The sequence below is a fragment of the Gymnogyps californianus genome, chromosome 20 (assembly GCF_018139145.2).
Source record: "Gymnogyps californianus isolate 813 chromosome 20, ASM1813914v2, whole genome shotgun sequence".
Lineage (NCBI taxonomy): Eukaryota > Metazoa > Chordata > Aves > Accipitriformes > Cathartidae > Gymnogyps > Gymnogyps californianus.
In genome coordinates this window covers 137,022-161,217 of record NC_059490.1, presented here as the reverse complement: position 1 = coordinate 161,217, position 24,196 = coordinate 137,022, and the positions used below count along the sequence as shown (strand labels likewise).

The following is a 24,196-nucleotide window of genomic DNA, read 5'->3' as shown; positions in this document are numbered from 1 at the left end:
AGGCATTGCTCTGGGTCCGTTTGTAGTCCCTAAGTGGACCTTTGCTTACAGCCGGCTGTGCCGGTGCAGCAAGGGTCGCTCACAGGCTGAACGAATGATACAGTTGGCAGTGGAGCTGGGACTTGAGGGCGACAGCCGTTATTTTGCTAAGATGGGTTTGAGCGAGGCCAGAGCAGCGATGGCAGGGGACAGGGGAGAGGAGAGGGTGCAGGTCCCTCCAGCCTGGCTGCCTGGTGGCATTGGGGTGCAGGAAGGGTGTAACAGAGCCTGCGGCCAAATCCTGCTCCTGGCCACAGGGCTGCGTGGGTGGTGTTGGACATGGCCGTGCATCCAGCTCCGTGCTAAGCCTGAGTCGTGCTCTGACTCTCGGTGCCAGGCTGTGACTGCTGGCGGGGAGCGGGAGAGGCTGGTGTGGACCTGGTGCGAGGGCAAACTGCCACATTTTGAAAGCAAAAAGCTTCAGGGAAGAAGCTGGATCCTGCCTGATGCAAAGGGCATTGCCTTCTGCAGGGAGTGTGCAGAGCTCTCTGCAAGTCCAGACAGGTACAGGCATGCCTGTGCAGGCAGGGGGCCACTGACCCCGCTCCCGGTCCGTACTCCCAGCACGACAGTGTATTTTTAGCAACGCAGGGAAGAGATCCAAGTCAAAGCAAGAGAAGGCTTTAGGTGCTCATCCTCAGGTTGATCTTGCCCAGCTCCACCAAAATCTAAATGCACTGACCCGTTCCTGGGCTGGCGGCTTCTGCCATGCCCCAGCCTCGCTGCACAGGCAGCTCCTGCCTGCTGAGCCCTGGTGTGGCAGCTCGGTTGTGGCCAAAATGGACAAATTCTGGATTCCCGGCTTCAGGGAACGTTTCTTCCTTGTGCCCACAGAGTGGTGGGGTAAGGGCAGCAACACGCCTGCTTTTCCTTGTCAGGGTGAGATTTTCACTTGAATTGCGGTAGCTTTCCAATCTTGAGGTCTTTGGATAAGCATTTCACGAAGCGGTTGCCAAAGCAAAGGGTGCCACGAGCAGTGGCAAGGCTGAAAGCTGAGGTGTCCTCTGGGTGACTCCACCCAAATCAGTCACCCTAGGTTGAAAAGACAATTTTATGGGGAAGGATAGATATTCATCTGACTTATTTCAAGGTAAGAGGTGTCTCTCTGGAGACCGTATTGGCTAGCTCTCTGCAAAGTGCAAAGGGACCATGAGGTGACGTGTAAAATGTGCAAAATGTGGGACAATTATGAGATGAGCAGAGACAGTCCTCTCTCTTACATCTTCTCCATTCCACTGGCTCCTTCTCTCTAGTGAAGATGGAGTAGTAAGAAGAAACGTTTCCACCCCATTAATTTTCCATTTCCCTCCGTCATGTATCTGCTTTGGATAATAATCTTTTAAATGTCTCCTTATATAGAGGACTGTAATTTTTCTTTCCCTTGAGAGCTTGCGTCCTCTGCCTCGCTGGGACAGGAGGTGGTTTCATCTCTGATGACAATGACACATGCTTCTGCAGACAAGGACAACCCCTCATTTGCCTGCTGTGGCTTTACTAGTTCTGTTGTATTTTCTGTTCTCTCCTGCCGGTCCTGCACTCCACAGCACGCCTTGTATTTTCCCATTGCAGCATCCCTTGTGCTTTCCCATCACTGCTGTTTGCAGAGCCCTTGTGCTCACACATAGCTGAGGATAGCTCATAAAGTTCCCCCCTCCAGCTCTCTGTAAATGCATAGGTGTCAGTAGTCTTGTTCTGCGCTTCCCACGGGAGGCCATGCGGTGTGGCAGCTGGCTGTGGTGGTGTTTTGCGTTGTGCCTTTATTGCTGGAGCTGGCCGTCCTCTGCTCTCTTGGTGTCCGTAGTGCTCTGGTGCCGCAGTGCCCGGGGCGTCCCGCACTCTGGCTGGCGTTTGCCCCAGCTCCTGGGAGCAAGTGAGCAAAGGAGAAGGGGAAGATGCCCCTGAGGAGCTCCTGAAATGGAGCCGCAAACTTTGCAGGAAGCGCTTGTTGATGCCTCTCTCCGTGTCGTTGCAGGCGAAGGACAGTGATGACGATGATGAAGTCACCGTCAGTGTGGACCGGGACCGCTTCATGGACGAGTTCTTTGAGCAGGTGAGAGGTTTGTTTCTCCAGGGCAGCTTTAAAGCCAGTTCAGATGTTTCTGTTAGCGCTGGAGCAGGCTGCGGGGCTGTGGTGCAGGCTCCCACCGCAGGCGGGGAACAGCGATCGAGGTGGGGATGGGGGTCCTGCCCTGGCTGATGCTGCTCGGCTGATGCTTGGGGTCCTCGGGGGTTATGCTCAGAGTGCTGCTTAGCAGGAACCAGGCTTCCACGCAGACCTGGGGCTGTCGTGGGCTTACCTGGCCCTATGGATGCTTTGCTGCACCACCTCCTCCTCCAGAAACCAGTGGGGCAGCTGGGCCAGGTCACCGGTTGGTGGGAGTGGGTGAGCCTTGCAGCCTGCCTGCCTCCAGCCTGCCACTAAAGTGGACTGGCTCTCAAACCTCTCCTGAAAGCACCTCTGCGGAGTAGCAGTTTCTGCATGGGATTGATTTAATTTTGTGCCTCTCGTTACCAAACAAGAGGTTGTCTTCTGGCATGTGGGTGGCTGTAAGATCTGCATGCGGATTTTTAGCACACCCTTAGCATGGCATGTGTGTAGGGGGTGTTAAAATGTATCTGTACAGGCAATGGAGTGGGGACTGAAAAAAATGTGATGTGCAGATGGAGGAAGATGAGCAAAGCGGTGGTGTGAGTCGAAGGAGAAGACAGAGCTAGAGGGTGGGCAGCCCGGCAGGCAGAGGGCACAAGTAGAGGTTCCCCCTCTCGGCGATGCTGGCGTGTCTCCTTGTGCTACAGAAGCGCGGGGAAGATGCCAGCATGGATTTGCTGGCAAATGTGGCCTCCCTGGTCTGTGGGGTGAGGGTCAAACTGAGCTTCTCAGCCCCTGGAGCAAAGAGCCATGGGGGACTGAGCCGGGACCGAGCCTGGCTTGTGCAACCTCAGCAATGTTCTCCATGCCGGAGGTGCGGAGTCTGGGAACCCGTAGATCTGATGCTAATTTAAATAAACTCCAAATGTTTCTCAGTGCATTGCAAAGGATACAGGATGTAAAGTCTGTATTACATTGCTGTAACTGCAGAGCTGGCTGCTGTGATGTGGAAAGTCTGATTTCACGGTGGTCCTACAGTTTGAGGATCCAGCTGGAAAATATTTGTCCAGGAGGATGTTTGCTGTGGTTCAGATGTGTCATGGTTGCTTTGGGATAGGGTTTAATAATCCCTCCCCTTTCCAAAAGTCCAAGTCTCTCACAGGAGACCTGTCTTCTTGTCTGTCTCCACAGGTGGAAGAAATTCGAGGGTTCATCGATAAAATTTCGGAGAACGTGGAGGAAGTGAAGAGGAAGCACAGCGCCATTCTTGCTTCACCCAACCCCGATGAGAGTGAGTGAGCCGTGATCTCCTTGCGTCCCTGCGGGCACATGGCTGCGCTGGGCTGGGTCACTTGTAGGGTGGCCGGAGTCAGGCAGACGTCCTCTTGTCTTCAGGTGGCCATGGCTGGAAAGCCACAAGCTGCCGAGGTGGCTGATGGCCGGGGTGAGGGAGGGCTGGGACCTGCGTGGGAAGGAGGTGGAGGGACGACTGATGGCTTTCTGACCTTGAGAGGTGGTGAGGGTCCAGTGAGGCTGCTGGAGCAGAATTCCTGAAGGGTGGGGCAATGTGGAGACTGAAAAGAGCAAATGGCTGTTTTTATGCTGGTTGGCCATTGTCTTGCCCCAGGCTGCCTGGGGAGGGTAGGTGGATGATGCAGCACTTGCAGAACAGGCAGAGTGTTGCCTACTTGGCCCAGAAATGGTACAGCTCTTCTTTGAGCCCACGGCGTGCACTTGTGACCCTGCCCTCTCTGTCCTGAAGGACATTTTGTTGTTGGCTGGCCAAAGAGCCTGTCCCTTCCAGACCTTACTGATGTATCGCTGTTTCTTCCCCAGTCTTGTGTTCCTGAGAAGAGGTTTGTTGCCAGGAACAGAAGTTAAGGATCGCAGCACCCAAGAGGTGGCAACATTTGGGAGTCAGCGGGATCTGGCAGGGTTAGAGCTGTGGGTGATGAGTTCCCCTGTCCCTAGGTGCGAGCAGCGCATCTCCCGGGGGAGCTGGAGGAGCCAGCGCTGGCAGAGCACCTGGGGCTGGTGGGGTCAGCTGGGCTTCCTTAGTGCAGGCACCTTCCAGCTTTGGTGTCTGCAAACCCCTCGTTGGGGAGCAGATGGGAGCGAGGTGCTGAGCTGTGCAAGGCAGAGCAGGGGTGAGTGCAGCTGAGCAGAGCTGCTCATCGGTGGGGCTGGACCAGGGGTCCGGGGCTGGACCCTGGACAGGCTCACCCTCTGAGGGACACCATTTCAATGTCTCTGCTGCCCCAAGCCTGTCCTTCAGTCTTGCCGTGAGCCCATGTGGGCTCTCCTTCGCCCACCTCCCTCATGGTGCTGGTGGCCGCAGGGCTGATGGTTGCTGCAGGGCCGACCACGCGGGATGGCTCCAAGCTGCTGGCAGCCCTTGTCGTTGGCAAAGGTGTTGCTTTCATGTGCCAGTGGGTGACTGCGGAACGCTGCTTGTGCCCTCCAGGCTGCAGTGGCCCTGGCGCAAAGGTGTGCTTAGGGGGCTGGAAAGCTGAGACCAAGTCTCTGTCTTGCCATCTAGCCTCCTCCCATCCACTTCTCTTCATTTGCTCAGTGCAATTCCACATCTGCTCGTATCCAACTGTGAATTGTTTCTAGAGGTTCCAGGCGGTTGTCTGTACACACATTTTCTTGTGTCTAGCCCTATGTCAAATCAATAGGTACTGCTAATTGCTTGGAAGAACATGGCCCTTCCTAATTGTCTCACGCTCCCCTCTCCTGGCAACTGCTCCTCAGCTAAAACTTACTTGGCCAAGCCTGGAAGCGAGGGATTTTCTCAAGGGAATTCACGTGTCTCAGACTGTTCCTCAGTCATCCTCCAGGCTCTTTTGGTCTGCACTTGCACTGTAAGATTTTGCAGTGTTTCTGTTTGGGTGTTTTCAGGGAAGAGTTGTCATTGCTTTCCTTCTGGCTGCTAGGCTCATACAGCATGCATCAGCACGGTGTCCACTCGGGGCTGAGACAGAGCTCGAGCTGCAAAGGGCACTCGTGGCCTAAAAGAATAATCTATTTAAAAGTCTGAGATCTGCAGTGAACAAGATACGGTGACATTGATGTGACTTCCAGAAGCATCCGGGACGTTGGGAGTGCTTCTGGTTTTGTTTTACAGTGCTACCTTGCCTTGGTATTGTAGAAAATTCAGTTTATAATGCCAAAAACTGTTTGGGCAGCAAACGAAGAGCCCACGCCTTGTTTAGAAATTAGTGTTTTGTAATATTGTGGTGTGTCCAGGAGGTGCGGTGGGGCTAATCAGGTGCTCAATGGTAGATGGGCTCACAGAATCATGCTGCTGGTGATGCAGCACAGGAGACGCTTGGCTTTCTGGGCTGCAAGTGCACATTGCCAGCTCAGGTCCCGTTTGTCACCCACTAGAATCCCCCAGTCCTTCTCCGCAGGGCTGCTCTCCATCCATCCACCCACCCATCCATCCCCCAGTCTGTGCTGGTCCTGGGAATTGCCCTGACCCACATGCAGGACCTTGCACTTGGCATGGTTGAACCATGAGGTTCACACTCCTCACAGATGCATCGCCACAAATTAGCAAGACCTGCTCCACTATGACTGACCCTTCCTGGCTGGGTGGACACCGGGCGTTGTCTCAGAGCAGCCTCCAGCTCCCCGAGGCTGCTGTGTGCCAGGGCTGCCGGTGGTGTGGTGTCAGCTAAACCGTGTTCCCAGGGCAGCACCCATGTGCTAGCATCGCTCTGTGTTGCTGGGAGTGAGGTGTTGGAAATGGTCCTCATTGTTCTCAACCTTGGACATAGCTGCAGGGGTCTGAGTAGATGATCTAGAGAGGCATTAAACTCATGTGGCCTTGTAAGGGCAGGCCATGTGCTGTCTTGTGGGACTGTGGGTCAGCTCTTGGGATAACTCGTGGTTGGACTAGATGATCTTTAAAGGTCCCTTCCACCCCAAACCATTCTGTGATAACTGATGATGTACCGCTCGTAGCTTTTCCATTTCCCACTGACTCAGCCAGACCGAGGGCAGCATTGCTCCATGTCCATCTGCTCCTTCAGCCCCTGGTGAGGTGCACAAAGCTTGGCAGAAGTTCAACCGAAGACGGGCTTAACCTCCACGTTAACCTTGGCTGGAGCTCAGTCCTGCGCTTTGGTGGGGTGAAGGCAGTGCAGTGGGGAACGGTGGGTGCCGGCGCGGTGCCTGGCAGCCTCACTGCCGCCTTCCTGTGCTCCTGAGCCTGCAGAGAACCTGGTAATTAGTGCAAAGACTTGTTGTAATCCAGGGAAGTGAATTTATTGAGATTAATTTGGAAATTAAGAAGCAAGGTTTCCATGCGGCATGGGAGGGGGATGCAGCCAAAGGGCACTAAAATGTAAATGGTGAAAGGCTGGTCTTGGTGTGTGCTCACTGGCGTTTGCTTTTTAACATGGCAAGTGAATTACAGCTGTGATGACAATCAAGGCAAGACATTGCTCTGCAGGGGCCAAACTTGCGTGGGATTTGGGGTGCTGCTTGTCCCCTCTGGAACAGCACCTCAGTTATTTCTTAGTGATCTCTAAACACTTTAGCATAATGTGAAACCTTCGCTACAAGGTGATGGGAAATCATCCTCCAGGGTATCAGAAGAAAGACACAGACTTCTCATTCTTGTCTAGAGGCAAATGTGCGGTGCATGGTGCAGCTCGGTTTGGTGTGTGGTGTCGCTTCTCTGTCAAGAGATACAAACTCCTTGAACACCACTGGCAAGTCTCTCCTAGAGCTGGAGGATCTTGGAGCGGGGCTTCAGAAGATCAGGACAGAGCTGGGCTGGTAATTTGGGAAGCAGATGAACAGTGGTTGGAGTTGCTGTTGGAGCACTGAGTGGAGGGAGGGATGGATGTATGTACAGTGTCTGCTGGCTGAATTCGTTGCTGCTTTTTCAGGGTCACTAATAGAGGAGAGAGATTCCACAGGTACAATCCTACTGGAACCTGTTTCTTAAATGACTGTGTGCTTAGGCGGATGCAAGCCCTTGGTGCCCTCCTGCATGTGCTCTGCTGTTGCAGAAGAAGGTGACGTCCAGGTGTCTGTGTGAGACCTGGATTTACCCACTGCCCGGCGCAGGGCGGAGGTGCTGGGCTGGATCCGTGTCACACAGAAGGGCTCATCCCTCCCCTCCCCTCCCTTCCTGCTGATCCCTCTTCTGGCTGCACAGACTGTTCTCGGATCCGCGTTGCCGCTGCTGCCTGGGCTTATTTTGGTGCCCGGTGGGTGGGCAGCTGGCTGGCTTTGCCATCGTGCTGGTGAGGTGGCAGCCCCCTGCCTGCCTGCCTGCCTGCCTGCCTGCGTCTTGCAGCTCCGGCAGGCTCACGCCCGCTTGCGGGGGGATGGGGAGGGTCTCCCCGCTGAGCGGCTCCGTGCCGTGAGCTGGGCAGCATCATGTCAGGGCTTGGGTGGGCTTGGAGCGACTTGAGGGGCTGTATTCCTCCTTGGGTCGGGGCTGTTGCTGCTGCTACTCCTGATTTGAGTCACAGCTCCTGGTAAACCTGTTCCTAAAATCCTTCCCGGTGAGCTGCTGCATCTGTTGTCGCTCCTGGTGCTTGAGGCAGGCTGCTCGTCCTCGGTCCTTGGTCTGGCCGCTTCCCGGAGGAGGTAGCTTTGGATGGCAATTCGCCAGCCAGAGAGGAATGAAATGATGTTTTGGTTTTTTTTTTCTGGAGCGGTCAGGAAGGACTTCTCTGCCATTTGCTTTCTCAGTGCATCACATCCCTCTCTGCAGCCACGCTCCGTGGCTCCTCGTCACTGCATTATATAACAGATGCTGTTCGCTGAATGAATTGCCTTCAGGAATGTAAATCTTCAAATCTAAAGTCATGTCTTTCAGCCTGTCAACTCAGTCCATCTCCACAGGCTTTGGAAGACCCAATAAATATTTCAGACCTGGAAGCAGGTCCGTGACGGCTCTGCAGCAGGACGGAAGGGGAGGTTCAGTTGCATGTATATTTGACCTCCAGTTTCATAATTTAAGCTGTGCGGACTCGAGGGGGTGGCTTTGCACACCAGGGCGCAGGTCCCGGGTGACTTTGTTCAGGCTCTCTGTCTGCTGGAGGAGATTTGAGTTATTTGGAGAGTGGCCTCTGTAATTCCTAGCAGACCATCTCCTGGCAGAGGATGTGCCAGGTGGTCAAGGAGACAAATTGTAGCTGCTCACCTCTGTCTGATGCGTTGAGACAACACTGGCTGGTGCCAAAAAGGCAGTTTGGAGTTGTCTTGGTGCCTAGGCTCCGGCCAGATGCCTCTGAGCAGGCTCTGTGCCCTCGTGTAAGCATAACCTTGCTACTCACCAGGTCCTTTTGGTAGGCGTCACTGCTGGAAGCCCACTTTGCTCAGAGATGCTGCTTGGGCACTGCCGGGAGGAAGGGAGGCTGCAGCTGGTTTGTGCTGGAGCTGCCCTCCTTGGGCACTGCTTTCCATGCCCTCTTAGTTCCGTTTGCTGCCGTGCAGTGGTTTTCCTGGGGGTACATTCCCCCTGGTGCCTGGTCCCACCAGGGCAGAGAGGAGGTTTCCTTGAAGACCAGGAGTTGCAGTCATGCTGTGTTGGAGGCTTCAGGCTCAGGCTCGTGTGATGCTCCTTTGGGAGGAGCAGTTTGAGAGGACAAATGAGAGTTTCGGTGAAAAGCTTGACTTTGTTCTACTGGCCTCTCTTTGCTCCTCTGCCCTCTGTGCTGCTTCTCCTGGCTTCCCTGGGATGGGAAATCAGAGCCAGCCCAGACTTCAACAGACCTTGGAGGTGGAGGCAAGAAGAGCTGGAGCTGTGGTGAAGCAAGCGCGGCCCCAGCAGAGCAAGGGACCTGGCGAAGGGTGTCCGGGCATGTCCTGGACACAGAAAGCAAAGCAGAATGTCCCGCCGTTCACCGTGCTGCTCTCACCCCTGATCTGCAGCCTCATCGATGCCACCCCTGCCCCAGTCATGTCCTGCTCAGGTCTGGCCAGGTGAGGTTTTTGGTGCAGGGCTGTGGGGTTTGTCCTTGGTGCGGTACAGGGGCACGGCAAGGGGGCAGCTCCAGCTCCTCAGCCTGAAGCACGGATAGACTCACTGAGTGGTTTGGGTTGGAAGGGACCTTCAGAGGTCCTCCAGTCCAACCCCCCTGCCAGGGGCAGGGACATCTCCCACTAGATCAGGTTGCTCAAAGCCCTGTCCAAGCTGACCTTGAACACTTGCAGGGATGGGGCATCCACAGCTTCTCTGGGCAAGCTGTGCCAGTGTCTCACCACCCTCATGGTACAACATTTCTTCCCGGTGTCCAGCCGAACCCCACCCTCGTTCAGTTTAAAACCGTTGTCTTGTGCTGGGGACCCCCGAGCTGGACGCAGTGCTGCAGGGGTTTCTCAGGAGAGCGGAGCAGAGGGGGAGCATCCCCTCCCTCGACCTGCTGGCCACGCTGCTGGTGATGCAGCCCAGGAGATGCCTGGCTTTCTGGGCTGCAAGGCCACATTGCCAGCTGATGTCCCATTTGTCACCCACCAGTGTCCCCCAGTCCTTCTTCGCAGGGCTGCTCTCCATCCATCCACCCACCCACCCATCCATCCCCCAGTCTGTGCTGGTCCTGGGAATTGCCCTGGCCCATGTGCAGGACCTTGCACTTGGCCTGGTTGCATGGCAAGGTGTGGAGTGGATTTGATGGATGTAAAATCATGAGTGGCCCAGGGAGGCTGGACAGGGTCTGGTTGCTCACCACACCTCCCAGAGCAGGGCTGGGGATGGGGAGGACACCAATGCAGCTTCTAGATGGCAGGGTCCCCACCAACAGAGGTGATTCTTCAGCCTCATTGGCGTTGGCAGGGCATGGCGTGGCAGCAGAGCTGCCTGCTCGCTGCAGGACCCAGGGAGCACGTGCTTCGCTGGGCTCTGCTCGTTTGAGGAAGGGGAGTGGGGAGCCCCATCTTCCTCCCCTGTAACTGCCCCTGCTGCCTCCAGTGCTGGGAGCAGTGGTCCTGCTGCCCTCCTGTTTCCTCCTGCCACGTCTTTGAGGCAGGTGAGCCGACGCTGAAACAAGAAGCCGCATCGTGACAAAGGTGCACTTTGTTGTGCCGGCAGCGGCGTGGGAGGGCGCGGGCGCTCGTGGGGACGGTGGGGAGGAGGTACCATCTGCCACCCTGGCTCTCAGCATCCTGCCTCCCTGCGTCCTGCTCCTCTTCCTCCTCGAGGCAGGTCCCTAAGGGGAAGGTGTTCTTAGGCTGTCTTTGAACCCCGTGCTTGGTGCAGCCATGGTAGGGGACGGCCCCGCAGCTCTGCCGGCGCTGCCCGGCGTAGCAAACCTGGTGTGACATGGAGAACCTGGAGGGGTGCTTGGTGCAGGGACAGGCGTTCCTCTGCCCACCGGGGAGGTCCAGGAGCTCCGGCAGAGTGGCTCCAACACCTTGCTTGGCTTGGGCATCCTGAGCAGAGCTGCGCTAACGATGCCCGTGGTCATTATGGCAATGCCATGCTGTGCTCAGAGGCTGCCTCGGGTGGCTGCGTCCTGTCTCTGTGTCACACAGAGATGCTTTTCATCACCGTTTCACGCATTTCTCCAGCTCCATCTTGAATGAGTTTTGTTTCTTCTCCCGGTAATTCTTGTTGAAGGGCCGCTCTAGGACTTAACCTCCAGTGGTCAGGAGCCATCTTCTCATTTCCAGCCGGAGTCTATTTATGATCGATTTACATACCAACGTCATCCCAAGAACAAATACATTTAGCTGTTTGCCCTTCTGGCTTCATCCTGTCAGGTCTACGCAGCAGCTCAGTCGTTTTGCAAGGGCTTTGTGCAATCCCTGCCTCCCCTGTCCCTGTCACCCGCCCCAGCTCTGGCTTTGAAGGGCTGGGGTACCCTGGGGCGTGAGGTCTCCAGGATTTTTGGGGGACCCTGGCTACTGGTCAGCATTTCTTGAGCTTTTCAGGCTGGGTTGCCTTTATCTTACCTTGTCATGTCTCTACCCCAGTGGAAGTCGGGGTCTGTCTGTGTGGGATGGGCCAGGGCTTCCCGTGCCCGGGTGGTGGGTGCTGGGCCCGAGCACTCGCAGGCGATGAGTGTTTGAAGGAGATGTGCAGAGTGAGGCTTGGTGGGTCGTGGTGGCACCTCTATGTGTGAGCAACAGGCTCGGCTGTATGTTGGGTTGTGGAGGCGGCTGTCCGGGGACCGGACAGTCCAGCCCTCCCCGGTGTCTCCGGTGGATCCCTAATGGAGGTGAGAACAAGCTGGCAAAACACCTCCCTTCAGCGCTTAACCAGCCCAGCACCTCCCGGCACCGATTCAGTGGGTGTCGCAGGGTGCAGGCGGAGCAGGGGTGAGCGTGGGTGCAGGGATGCTCATGCTGTGGGTGCAGGGATGCTCGCGCTGGTCCTCACCTCCCCTGGCCACTGCTGCCGCTCAGCACGGACCTGTGTGAGGCTCCCGCAGCCATGTTGTGCCCAGCATGGTGGCACCCGCAGCCAGCCCTCGGGTGCTGCCCACGGGAATAGGACACATGGACTTTCTGTGCATCATCCCAACGCCGCAGTGAGAGTGCCTGGGACATCTCTGCCTCTCTCCCTTGTGCCCGTGTGGCTTTTTCTTTCGTGTCCCCTTGATGTGCCACGTGTTAGTCCAGGTGAGATTCCCTTTTACTGTGCAGCAGCTGTGCAGCCCCCCTGCACGCCCAAGCTTCGTGATCGCCAGCACCTATTGTCTGCTCTGTCATCCTGAACAGCGCTGGGTGATCCGCGACACTGAGCGAATGCAGAGTAAATATCAATTAACTGTAGTCTGATTCATGGCAACATAAAAAAAAAGAATAAAAATCATCTGCTCTGTAATTATTTTGGGCTTAATTTAGACCAAACAGTTAGTGGCACTCCTGGAAGACGTGTTATCGCTGCCACAAGGTGCAGCTTTTGGTGAAAAACTTTACCTCCTTTGGGCTGTGCACCCCATTGCACCCCAGAGCCTGTTGCACGATGGGCAACGAGGAGGTGACTTTTGGAGCAGAAGCCTGTCCTTGCTGCTGGAGGTATTGCTGCTCCTGTCGTAGCACAGGAGAGCTCCCATGGCTCCTTGGCTTTGTGCATCTTGCAGCAGCATAGCCCCAGGATGGTACCGCAGCCCTGGTTCTGGCTGTGTCCTGGCTGATTTGGGACAGAGCGACTGGCAGGAGGTGAGCAGCCCTGGGGGTGAGGGGACATGGGGCCATCACTGCCCCGAGCCCCGCTGCCTGTTGGACCCTCATGTCTTTCTCCGCTGGCTCCTCTCGTCTGCGTGCGAATTCGGCCCCGCTCCCCACCCTGTGTCTCCTCCCCTTGTGCTTACCAGCCTTGGCTGGTCCTTGAGCCGTGGCTGGGGTCCAGGCGGGTGGGTGAGCCAAGCCGGGCTGGGGCTGCGGTGCACCGTGCTGGTGGTCCCAGCTGCACGGTGAGGCTGCCTGCCCTCTCCTGCAGCCTGAGTTGTTTGGCCCAGGGAGGTTGGAAGGAGGAAGGAAGAAGGGGGAGGAGCAAAAATGAGAGGGGATGCGGCAGCTGTGCCCCTTGCAGCGCTGGCTGGAAGAGTTTAGCTCTTCTTGCCCAGCAGGTTGGCCAGGTTGGGGCTCTTCCAGCAAGCGATGGGTTCAGCAGGCTGGGTTGCTGCCTGAGGCATGCAGCCGTGCAGCTCTCCTCGGGCTCTCCTCACCTCTCCCTGCTGGATTCGTAGTGGTTGGCACCGGCTGGGCCCTGGATGCCGAGGGGAGAAGAGGAGCCGTGGGCCCCTGTGCAGCAGCCAGGAGCCCTGCTCCAGCGGGCAGTGAGCCGGGGTGCGGTGCTGGCCCCAGCAGGCGGGATGCTGGGTGGCATGGGGACACGCATTGCAGTGGCACCGCTCCTGGATGTTGCTTGCTTTTGACTCTGGCCTGTGGTTAAGTTTCTCTCATCTGCTTGCAGCAGCGAGGATCTCCTCCCCATCCCCTTCTATGCTCCACGTGGCATGAAAATTACTCTGATATCTAATGCTTTTAGTTCTCAGGCATGGCGTTGGTGGGGGAGGCAGGCGAGGGGCGCTTGAAGGCCAAAGGGTGAAAGAGCAGAAACATGGGGCTGCTTCGGGAAGTGCTGGGAAAAGGAAACAGCAAGATCAGGGGGTTGAAGCCCAGCGTCTGTGTGGCGAGGCCTGCCCTGCATGCCTGCGTGCATGTGGCTTTTGCAGCACTGATGCTCTTCGGAGCCATGTCCCCGCTGTATGAGCGGCCGTGTCACCCAGCAGCGCAGCTCGGTGCACAACAGCGTGCCCTCGCCTCAGGGCTGGCACACCACGGGGCGCTTGGGTTGCTGCCTGTGCAGGCAGGAGAGGGGCAGAGGGGTGGGGTAGGACGCTCTCCAGCAGATCGCCTCCAAACCCAGCAGTGTATGCTTTGTAGCTAGATCTCAGCTTTCTCTTGCTAAATCTCCATTGTCTTGGTGTTGACACCGGGAGATAATCTGTTATTTGCAGAAATTAGTTTAGGAGGACTGAGATGAGCAAGCCGTAAATCCTGTTCCTGTGCTTTCCCAGGATTACTTTGGCACTGCTGCACGCTGCGGTATGGGGAAGGCTTTGTGCTTTCTAGGCATGCCGAGAGCAGGGGAGTAGCCTGGATCTGGCTGGCAGAGCAGGGCTGGGGCACAGGCAGGAGGAGGAGGAGGATGGCCAGAGGTCCTGTGATCTCCTGGGTTCCCAGCATCACCCGTGCCTGAGGATCACGCTGCGGGCACTGCTGCGGCAAGGGGCTCCTGCTGCGGGGAGGTTCCAAGAAGTGGCTTTACAAAGCTATAACTAATTTATTGAGAGATGAGAAAGTCAGGGATGGTGAATTGGAAACTGCTGGAAACAGCTTGAGGAGGAATTACTGGTAAAAACCCATCGGGTTTGGGGCAGCTCGGAAAATAGCAGTTCTGTGTGTGTCTTTGGGTAACCTTTACCCACGTGTGGCGGGGCGGTGTGCGTGGTTGTTTCAGGTGGAAGGAGAGAGAGGAGAAGGAGTCAATTAAAGTGGAGATCTTAGGCAGGTGGTGGGAGGAAGCAGGCGGACAGAGCAGGAAATCGAGTGCTGAAGGACCCTGAGAGCTTTTACAGTGTGGAGAAACAGGAGCACAGCACGGAGCACACGTGGGCTGGGTCTGGAGGAGGAGGTGGGACAGGTCCCTGGCACGGGTGTGTGGGCACCGTTTGGCTGGGCTGGTTAGGTAGGTGGTCACGTGCCAAGGAGTGGAGACCATGGCTGTAACACGAGAGACTTTATGCTAGACAGGGCTGGTGTTTGCCAGAAGTGGCTCCTGTAACCCATTGGGTTGTGTCGTGTCCAGGCTGCGGCAGTCGGAAACGGGGAGTCCCTGGGGCTGCTGTGTTGTCCTCTGGAGCGAACGGACGTGAGTGCTGCAGCCAGTTTGGCTGTCCACGGTTTGAGAACAATGTGCATCAACTGATAAAGACGTTGAGGAGAAACTGGGAGAGCGACCGAAGGGCTGACAGCCAAGGTACCCAGTGGGAGACTGGGTGGCCTGCTGGGAGAGCAAGTTGGACGGTGATGGGACCAGCTCTGAGACACTCCTGCAGGGAGCAAAGCCCTGACAGTGCCAGGGAGCACCCAGCTAGACAAGCCCAGCCAGGGAGTGGGTTTGATATCAGGGTGGGTGGCTCGCTGCTGGGAAGGGGTGCCTGTCCCATCCGTGCCAATTATCAGTGGAGAGCAGAGGTCCTCATAAAACCAGTTCAGGAAAGAGCGACCAGTGTCTGAGTGGGTCAGGCTGGGAAATGGCAGGAACGGGTGAAATGAGCGGCTCTGCCTCGGCCAGGGGCAAACCCGGCGGCTGGGCACATCTGCCCCACGTGGGCAGGACCCGGCGAGCTGCCCACCACCCTTCCCTGCCGGTCTGCGGTGGGTGCTTGCTGCTGAGCTTACTTTACTCCTTCAAGAACGAGACTGGAGTTGTTCAGAGTTCACGCAACACCGATAGTGCTGCTGGAAGTGTTCATGAGATACCTATGACCTTTTAATTCTGAATAATGACAAAATAAAGACACCTAGAGTAGGATCGTAGGGTAGCCCAGTCCAGTTGTGCTGGCCCGTTGCACGGCAGCAGGGCTGTGCGGCACGTGGATCTGCACCCAGAGGGGCAGAAACCACCACGCTCAAAAAACAAGAAATAAAGGAGAATACTGAAAATAGAGAGAATCTCCACTCTTGGCTTGGAGATCGAAACCAATATTTTACCCAGTGCTCAAAAATAGCGTACAGAAGTGTGGCCTAATATTTCAATGCGGTAAGGCAAAAAAAAAAATTATTCTTAGGGGAAGGTTTGGAATATAATCCTGTTCCTTTTTTAAAAGGTAGTTAACACAGTGCTGCTGTATATTTGATTGAATCGCTGCAGTAATCAAGTGTCTGAATGTCGTTCCAAATCTTTTCAGCGCTTGTTTTAGGAGAAAATATTCACACAGAAAATATCTCTTATTCTCCCCTAGACTCCCCCCAAAATCCCTGTATTTTATTGCCTCGCGACACCGCCCACCTTCAGCATGTAGCTCCTGCCTACTCTCCCGACATGTCGCGCCAGCCCCCTCTCTCTTGGGTCTCTGCCTGCTGCACTCCTCCTGCACCCATGTTTTTGATCCCGGGGGCTGCTGCCTGCTTGCCTGCTCCTCAGCGGTGCCGGGCTGTGTGTCCTGCATTGGCGTGTGGGTGCATCAGCAGCTGCACTGGTGTAGTTGGAAATAACGATTTCCCTGCAACCCAGGAAGATGATTAATCACCGCAGGGGGTATTGCTGCCCATTTGCCGTTAATTGGGAGCCCTGCAGAGAGCTGGGTGGCGGGGGTCTGCCTCCTGGCAAGTGCCTGGAAGCTGCCAATTTGGAGTGGTCGCTGCTCCGGCAGCTGCCAGCTCCAGCCCGTGCAGGCAGAGCCCCGCTGCCTGTGCAGAGCTGGCTGCCTGCCCAGCGCCGGCTCGTCGTCTCCATTGGCAGAGGTGGCCTGATGTTTAACGAGGGCATCGGAGGTGCTGGCAGGAGCACCTGCAGGTAGATCCAGGCTGTTCCTCGTGCCTTTGGGAGCTGCTGCTCACCAGCCCTGCTCCCGCCTGCACGGATGTCTGCACGGGTGTTCGTCAGCCCTCCCATGGGATGTGCGTGGACATCCCCATGGGTGTTCACCAGCTCTGCCACACGCGTGCCAGACACGCAGCCCGGGCATCCGTGGAACATTACTGGGTACAACTGTGACCTCCGATTTCCCAAGCTGGGCATTGTTTGTGGCTGGGAGCTGCCCAAAAGCTTGATTAGGACTTGGGGTTTATTTTTGTTTCCCCTTATCAGGCTCCTTTGCCGTCTCCCCAGGTTGCCCACACCTCCTGGCTTGTATCCACCTCTCTTCTGCCCAGCTTTAGGTATTGGTGCAGGGGATGCAGGAGTGGGAGGAAGCCTTATGGGCCTGGCATGGAGGGGCTGGCTTCATGCATGTTCCAAAGCCCAGACCAGCGTGTCCCCTGGCTTCTTCCCCTGCCATGGAAGTGGACTTACTCCAGCTTATCTCAGGTCCTGGTGAGGCTAAGGCTGTTTGCTCAGGGAATTCGGGGTGAATAGCAGGTACTGTGGTTGCTTTGCAAGCCTGGGGATGGCAAGGTGCTGGGGAGCTTGGGGGTGGCTGATGGCTGTGGGTGTCAGGGCTGCAGTTACAGCTTCAGTCTGCAGACAGGAGAAAACCTGCTCCAGAACAGGCTCTCCGCGGGGTCACAGCTTCCTTCAGGGCACATCCACCTGCTCCAACGTGGGGTCCTCCATGAGCTGCAGAGAGACAACCTGCCTCACCATGGTCTTCTCCAGGGGCTGCAGGGGAATCTCTGCTCCGGCGCCTGGAGCACCTCCTCTCCCTCCTTCTTCACTGACCTTGGGGTCTGCAGAGTTCTTTATCTCACATTTTCTCACTCCTCTCTCACAGCTGCTGTTGCACCATGGTTTTTGCCCTTTCTTAAATACTTTATCACAGAGGCACCATCACCGTCACTGATGGGCTCAGCTTTGGCCAGCAGCAGGTCTGTCTTGGAGCCGGCTGGCATTGGCTGTGCCCACCAAGGGGGCAGCTCCTGGTGTCTTCTCACAGAGACCAGCCCTGCAGCCCATCCGCTGCCAACACCAGCAGCCCCTGTACTGCTGGGTGTGAAAGTTCATAAAATCATGGACTCACCGAGTGGTTTGGGTTGGAAGGGACCTTCAGAGATCCTCCAGTCCAACCCCCCTGCCAGGGGCAGGGACATCTCCCACTAGATCAGGTTGCTCCAAGCCCTGTCCAAGCTGACCTTGAACACTTGCAGGGATGGGGCATCCACAGCTTCTCTGGGCAAGCTGTGCCAGTGTCTCACCACCCTCATGGTACAACATTTCTTCCTTATGTCCAGCCGAACTCCACCCTCGTTCAGTTTAAAACCGTTGTCTTGTGCTGGGGACCCCCGAGCTGGACGCAGTGCTGCAGGGGTTTCTCAGGAGAGCGGAGCAGAGGGGGAGCATCCCCTCCCTCGACCTGCTGGCCACGCTGCTGGTGATGCAGCCCAGGAGATGCCTGGCTTTCTGGGCTGCAAGGCCACATTGCTGGCTCATGTCCCATTTGTCACCCACCCGTATCCCCTAGTCCTTCGCAGGGCTGCTCTCCATCCATCCATCCATCCATCCATCCATCCATCTATCCATCCATCCCTTTGCCTGCTCCCCCGTTCTGTCGTACCTGCTGCAAATGGTGGTATTGGTCAGAGTTGAAAAAAATTCTAGAAAATTAGGAAAGGGTTGAGTCAGCATCTTGCAAACGGAGCGTCTAATTTTTTTCTTCTTGTTTTACTTAACTTGAATAAATAAGTTGCAATGTCAGACTCTGAGCTCCGTTTCCAAGAAGGAACATCTGCCTTTGGAACTGAAGGACTGCATAGAGGTCATTGATGTCCCAAGTCTCTTTTGGCAAATGGGACTTCAGCTGGAAAGTCCTTCTCTGCAGGGCTGCTTCTCCGTCCATCCGTCCATCTGTCCATCCATCCATCCATCCATCCCCCAGTCTGTGCTGGTCCTGGGGGTTGCCCCGACCCAGGTGCAGGACCTTGCACTTGGCCTGGTTGAACTTCATGAGGTTCTCAGGGACCCACTCCTCCAGCCTGTCCAGGTCCTTCTGGATGCCAGCCCTTCCCTCCAGCGTATCGACTGCAGCACTCAGCTTGGTGTCATCTGCAAACTTGCTGAGGGTGCACTCGATCCCACTGTCTGTGTCGTTGATGAAGATATGAAATAGTATTGGTCCCAGTATGGACACCATTCTTTACAGGTTTCCACTTGCACATTGAGCCATTGACTGCACCTCTTTCGGCACGGCCATCCAGACAATTCCCTATCCATCTATAGTCCATCCATCAAACCCATATCTTTCCAATTCCAGTTTCTCCAAGTTCCCCCGGCTTTCCCTCTGGCGAGAGCTCTGCTTTAGTGCCAGCTCACTTCAGCTGTGATTCAGCAGTTGTGCTGGGAGCCGTCTTGCCTATGCCAGCGTCTGTCTCGTTTCTGTACTGGTTTGAACCTCCAAGGTCATGGCCAAGCCCGTGTTTGCTAGCAGCGGTGGCTGTGAGGAGGTGTGCCGCAGCCATCGGGGCTCGTGTGGTTTTCTGGAGCACTGCGGCCAAGCGCCGGCTCACCCGCCATGCCAGGAGGCGAGGGATGGTGCTGGGGCCATGCACCCTGCATGCAGTCTGGCAGGGTGCATGCAGCCAGCTTCCAGCAAGCAGCAAGGTAAAACATCTGCAGTGAAGCAGCACAGGAGAGGAGCCATTCCCACCGCCCGCTGCTGGGACAGCAAAGTGCTTCGCAGTTGTCCAGCCGAAGATTTAACCAAAAATCAACCTCTGCAGATAAGGTCCTGGCACAAACCCGCAGGCTGCACGGCTGGGTTGTGGGTCCTGCATCCCTGCACACTCCGGGGTCTGCAGGGGCCGTGCACACATCAGGTCGTCTGCATTGCTGCCCCCCCGCCCCCGGAAATCCTCCCCGAAACCCCCAACGGACCCAGCTTTGCAGGCTGTGCAATTTGCTGCTTAATTATCAGGGCTTGGATCCCCTGCCTGTAAAAAGTGAGTGCTCACTGGTGCACGTTGCAGATGCTCTGCAGCTTTGTGTGCACAGGGTGGGATGGAGACATGAGCGTGCACCCCAGTCGTGTTTACACCCTGGACACCCCCTCGCTCATTTGGTGCACCCAGCCCCCCGGGGCTGTCCCCGATGGTGATGTCCAGGCCTGTGGCTGGGGATGGTTTCATAGGACGTGGCGCTGCTGAATAATTTTTCTCACACCTGAGACTTTCTGCATAACGTGGCTGGCTTGTAGATGCAATTCATGCAATCAATAGATTGCTGGGCTGTCCTCTCAGGGACTTGTCGTGTCCTTAGCACGCTCCAGATCCTTTTCTGTTGGCAATGGTGGGCCGTGTTTGGGCCAGTCTCCTCTGGAGGCGGTGACATGAGGACACGTGGGCTGGGGAGTTGTTACCATAAATCCTGGCTTGTGACTGAGAGATTAGAAATGGGGTTTGGGTTGATATTCCAGATTCATCAGCCTGAAAATGTGAAGTTTGCAGATGCTGGCTGATAGGGACAAGGAAATCAGTTATTAATTTGTCACCCCAATAGCAATGTCTCCACTGTTATATTGACGGTGATGGTCAGTGGCTCTCTGGTCATCCCTGGCAAGCCAGAGATAAGCGAAACCTTGCATGGCCCTTTCCTCTGCCTAATCTCTCAGCCTGGGAGGGTTTTCTTTTTTTAGGGGCTTTCATTCAGTTTTATCTATTTTTTCCTTGCTGGCGAGGGCTTTGGTCCAGGTCTCAGCTGGCAGATCTTTCCCTCTTGGCTCTTCTCTGCCAATGGGCACCAGAGCTCGGTGTCCCACATTGCTTCTGGTGGCCACAGGGATGAGTAAGCCTCTCCTGGAACTGGTTTCTTTTTCCAGTGAGTTGTTCTTGATGACTTCTGGAAGGCCAGGCTTTCCCCTCTCCTCCCTGTGCTTTCTTCACTTCTGGGAGCAGCCCTTAATGTGATGCATCAAGGGTTATTACCAAAACCATAAGGAGAGTCTGGAGCTGCGTGAGCTGAGGTTGCTCTCCGTGAGTTCACTGTTGCCCTCGTGCTGCCTTCACGTATTTCCCTGCCGGCATCTGGTCTTAAAAGTGGTTTTCAGGCAAAGGCTGCGTTTGAGTTTGTGATGTCTTGGACTGTGGGCTGCTGCGTCCTGTGATGATGTGGGAAGTGTTGATGTCCCACGTGGGTGGGTGTTAGGACAGTGCCGGCCCCTTGGAAGAAGAGCAGTTCGGCAGGGTGGACGCTGTCTGGACCTTGGGTGGTTTCTGAGCCGTATTTTGGAAAGTTGCTTTTCTTCCTCCCTGCTTTTTTAATTTTTTGGGCAAAAACCTTACAGTAATTGAGTGGACCTCAAAACATATGTTCTTGTCCCCTGAGGATGGGTGCTCTGATGGAGCTGGTGGCGAGTATCTGCTGGTGGTCTTGTATTTATTGTTTGCCAAGTGGAAATATTTCTGAAAACAAGTCATTTATGCTGGGTAGGTGCCTGCACCAGGGCAGGGATGAGCAGCAAAGAAGTGTCTTCCCAGCAGCCAGACGGTGCCGATTCTCTCTGGCTCTGGTGATGGAGAGAGCAGTGGAAGAGGCGTTGGGTACGGTAAAGGCATTAGCTCATGTTTAAAAAAGATTTTGATAAGAAATAGGTGCTCACTTGGGGAGGTCGGCACTGCAGGAGCTCAGTCCCATTGGAGGGCTTTCAACAAAACCACGGGAGGTCAGGAAGGGCCCCTGCGATCACTTTGAAAGTCTGGATTAGTGAAGACTGGCCCTCAGTAGAAGAGCATCAGGTTTGGGAACATTTCAGAACGGCGTACACAGAGCTGGGGTCCCTGATGGAGTGCACCCGCGGTGCTGGGGCAGCTGGCCGGTGTCATTGTGAGGCCACTCGTAATTATCATTGAAAGCTGATGGTGATCAGGGAGGTGCCTGGGGACCGGAGAAAGCAAATATCCCTCCTGTCTTCAGGAAGGGCCAGGAGGAGGATCAGGGGAACTCCAGGCCGGTCAGCCTCCCCGCAGCGCCTGGGAAGGAGCAACCAATCCTGGAAACTATTTCCAGGCACATGAAGGACAAGAAGGTGACCTGGAGCACAGGTTTACAAAGGGAAAATAACACCTGAACAACCTGATAGTCTCTGTGATGGCTGGCTCGGTGGGTGCAGGGAGAGCAGCGGGTGTTGTTTGTCTTGGCTTTAGCAAGACTTTTGACTCTTGCTAAGAGTCTTGACTTTAGCAAGACTTGATATAACTCTCCCGTAATATCCCCATTGACAAAGTATGGGTTAGATGAGTGGACAGTGAGGTGGATTGCAAACCAGCTGAGCTCATGGTGGTGATCAGCACGAACACGTGGTGGGAGGGTGTGAAGAAGACAGAGCCAGACTCAACCACATGGTTGAAAAAGCAACTGTTCTGTGCATGCAAGCCCTTTTGATATCTGACACGGAAACAGCCAGCTTTGACACGAAATGCAAGCTGAGAGCAGTTGTCCCTGAGCTGCACTGGGACTTCCCCACCACCCGCGGGGAAGAGGGAGCTGGTGCCTGTGGAGCAGGGGGTGGGCGCAGCGCGGCGGGGGGACGAGCTGGGTCCTCCCTGCAGAAAGGGAGAAGAGCAGTTCATGGCGGTGGGATGCAGGGGAGGGAGTGGGGAGGAGAGGTGATACCGTGCGGTGAGCTCAGTGTCATGGCCAGGATGTTATCCCTATACTCGAGGGAGAGATGGGAGCAGTCTGGTTGCTTTGGGAGAAGTGTCCTCTGCCCCTCATGCCAGTAACGGGGTGCTTTTGCCCTTTGCTGGGCTCTGCCTGGGTTGCGGTGGAGCTGAATGGTCACCTCCCTCGGCTTGCACAACTGCCACCCAGTGCAGGCTGTAGTGACTTGGCTCTCCCCACATAATCATGGACTCACAGAGTGGTTTGGGTTGGAAAGGACCTTCAAAGATCATCCAGTCCAACCCCCCTGCCGTGGGGACAGGTTGCTCAAAGCCCCGTCCAACCTGACCTTGAACACTTCCAATGATGGAGATCCAGTGAGTAGCAACCAGATGTGTGTGACCAACGGAGCCTTCAGTTTGGTGTTGAAATCATCCCCTATGTAGTCCTGGGTGTTGAAATCATGGTTCTTACAGGGGTCCCCATTGGAGTCTGGGGGGTGCTGGAGGTCTTGGCTTGACGCCCTGCTTCCTGAGCAGGCTCGTGGTGCTTGTTATTCGATGAGGACTTCGGGTACATTGTGAGGTCTCATTGCTGATGCCAGTTGTGCCCCCAGGAGAGGCGTGCTGGGTGGAAGTGCTCCAGGAGAGCAGGGGGTGACGGCAGCTGCATTTGGGATGGAAACTGTTCAGGTGATCCACGGCTGCACCCATGTGAGAAAAGCTGTCGTGTGTGTCCTGGGTGTCACCTTGCGTAGGGCTTAGCTGCGGGCTTGCTTGGAGGTTTCTCTTCAAGCAGCTGCAGAACCGCTGGGCATGTGATGGAACTGGTGTGGTGGAGGGTTGACGGCCAGGTGACATCTCCATCTCTTTTGGCTCTGTTTCTTACAATCCCAGTGTTAGGAGATTGGACCATGGGTTCCCCCAGCACTGAGCCTGCAGAGCTGAAGATGAACAGATGACCAACTCCTGCCTCCCGCTGCTCAGAGGACCCTGAAACGAATGTTTTGGGCTCCGGACAGGCAGGTGACGTTACTGGGGGTGCTGGGACTGAGCCCCACGTGGCAGCTGTGTCACACCACAGTGCAGGCAGGCAAGGACCTCAAATCAGGAACTTGTCAGCCACATGTAGGACACCAGATCCCCTTAAAAATCCCAGTCTGAGGTCCCAGTTTAATGAATAGATTGAGGTGAAAGGTGTGTGGGAAAGACCCTGGCCGTGGGAGCGGGGTGCAAGGGTGTCTGGACTCACGTGCAGAAGAGGTGACAGAACGTGAGCATCAAAGGGGCTGGAGGATGAAGGATCTTGTTACAGGGTTACTGGGGGACTTGTCTTCTCACGGCATTTCTACCATTCAGGAAATCTGGATTAAGCAAATTAAGCACAAAAGAAAACTACTCAGACAAAAGAAACCATGAGTATCAATGGAGTCAAATAGCAATGGGGAGCCTGTGCATTGCTGGTGGATGCTGATGCAGATACTTCACATGGGAAGCAAAATGGTGATGAGCTATGGCGTCGCAGCAGAAACACCCTAAACCTGAGACCTTTGGGGTTTGGGAGGCCTTTAGTTTGCATTTGGTTGGGGAAATGGGAAAAATTATTGCTGTTTCAGGCAGGATGGCTGTGGAGGCTCCGGCCAGGCAGGAGCTGGTTTGAAGGCTCTTGGAGGAGAGCACGGCTTGTACACGGCCCTGACGCTTCCCTCGTGGTGGCATTTCTCCTCCCGTGGCCCTGGAGACCTGCCTGCCGATCCTGCCTCAGTTTCTGTGGGTCCACTGGAGAGAAATGTTTTCTGAGGACAGGCAGCATAGATCTTGAGCTTGCTTTTAATGCCAGCAGAGCCTACTTAATAGGTTTAAGCTTCTTGCAGTCTCCTAGCACTGTTAATGAGTTTCCAGGCCCCACAGAGATGGAGCAGAACTGTATTTTCCTAATTGAGTTATCAGATTATTAGCAAAAATGCAAATAAAAGAGCTGCTTTGGTTGCAAGTAAAAGAAGGTGCTCTCTAGAGAAGCACTCTGTTGTGAGCACCATGTGGTGGATAATGGAGGATCAGGCAAGGCCAAATAATTGTCAGGGAAAGAAGATAAAATGCAGCTGGGATGCGGCCTCCTCTGATTTCTGGCCTGGGGCTCTGCCATGAAAGATTCTTCTTCTTAATTGTATGAAGCTGTAGATGTTAGAAGCTTTTATTGAGTCACTTCATGAGTGTACACTACTAGTAGAAGAGCTCCTGAAGAGTTAATGGATGATTAATTAGCTTTGAGGTAAATAATTAATCAACTGGTGTAGAATCCAACAGGTCAGAACTTGGCTTCTGATCTGTAAATAC

At 55.3% G+C, this 24,196-nt stretch overlaps 1 protein-coding gene across 2 annotated transcripts in view; it reads left to right on the top strand.

Moving 5' to 3' along the window:
- Nucleotides 1–1,987: 1,987 nt before the first annotated feature.
- The window catches only part of STX1A (syntaxin 1A), a 75,661-nt gene continuing 53,452 nt past the window's right edge, over nt 1,988–24,196 (top strand). Inside the window, exons 1-2 of one of the 2 annotated variants that reach the window (XM_050908892.1) lie at nt 1,988–2,089; nt 3,320–3,419. In XM_050908892.1, coding sequence (XP_050764849.1) covers nt 1,988–2,089; nt 3,320–3,419 — 202 coding nt within the window. The remainder of the gene's footprint in view (nt 2,090–3,319; nt 3,420–24,196) is intronic. The other variant, XM_050908893.1, reaches the window with a different exon arrangement.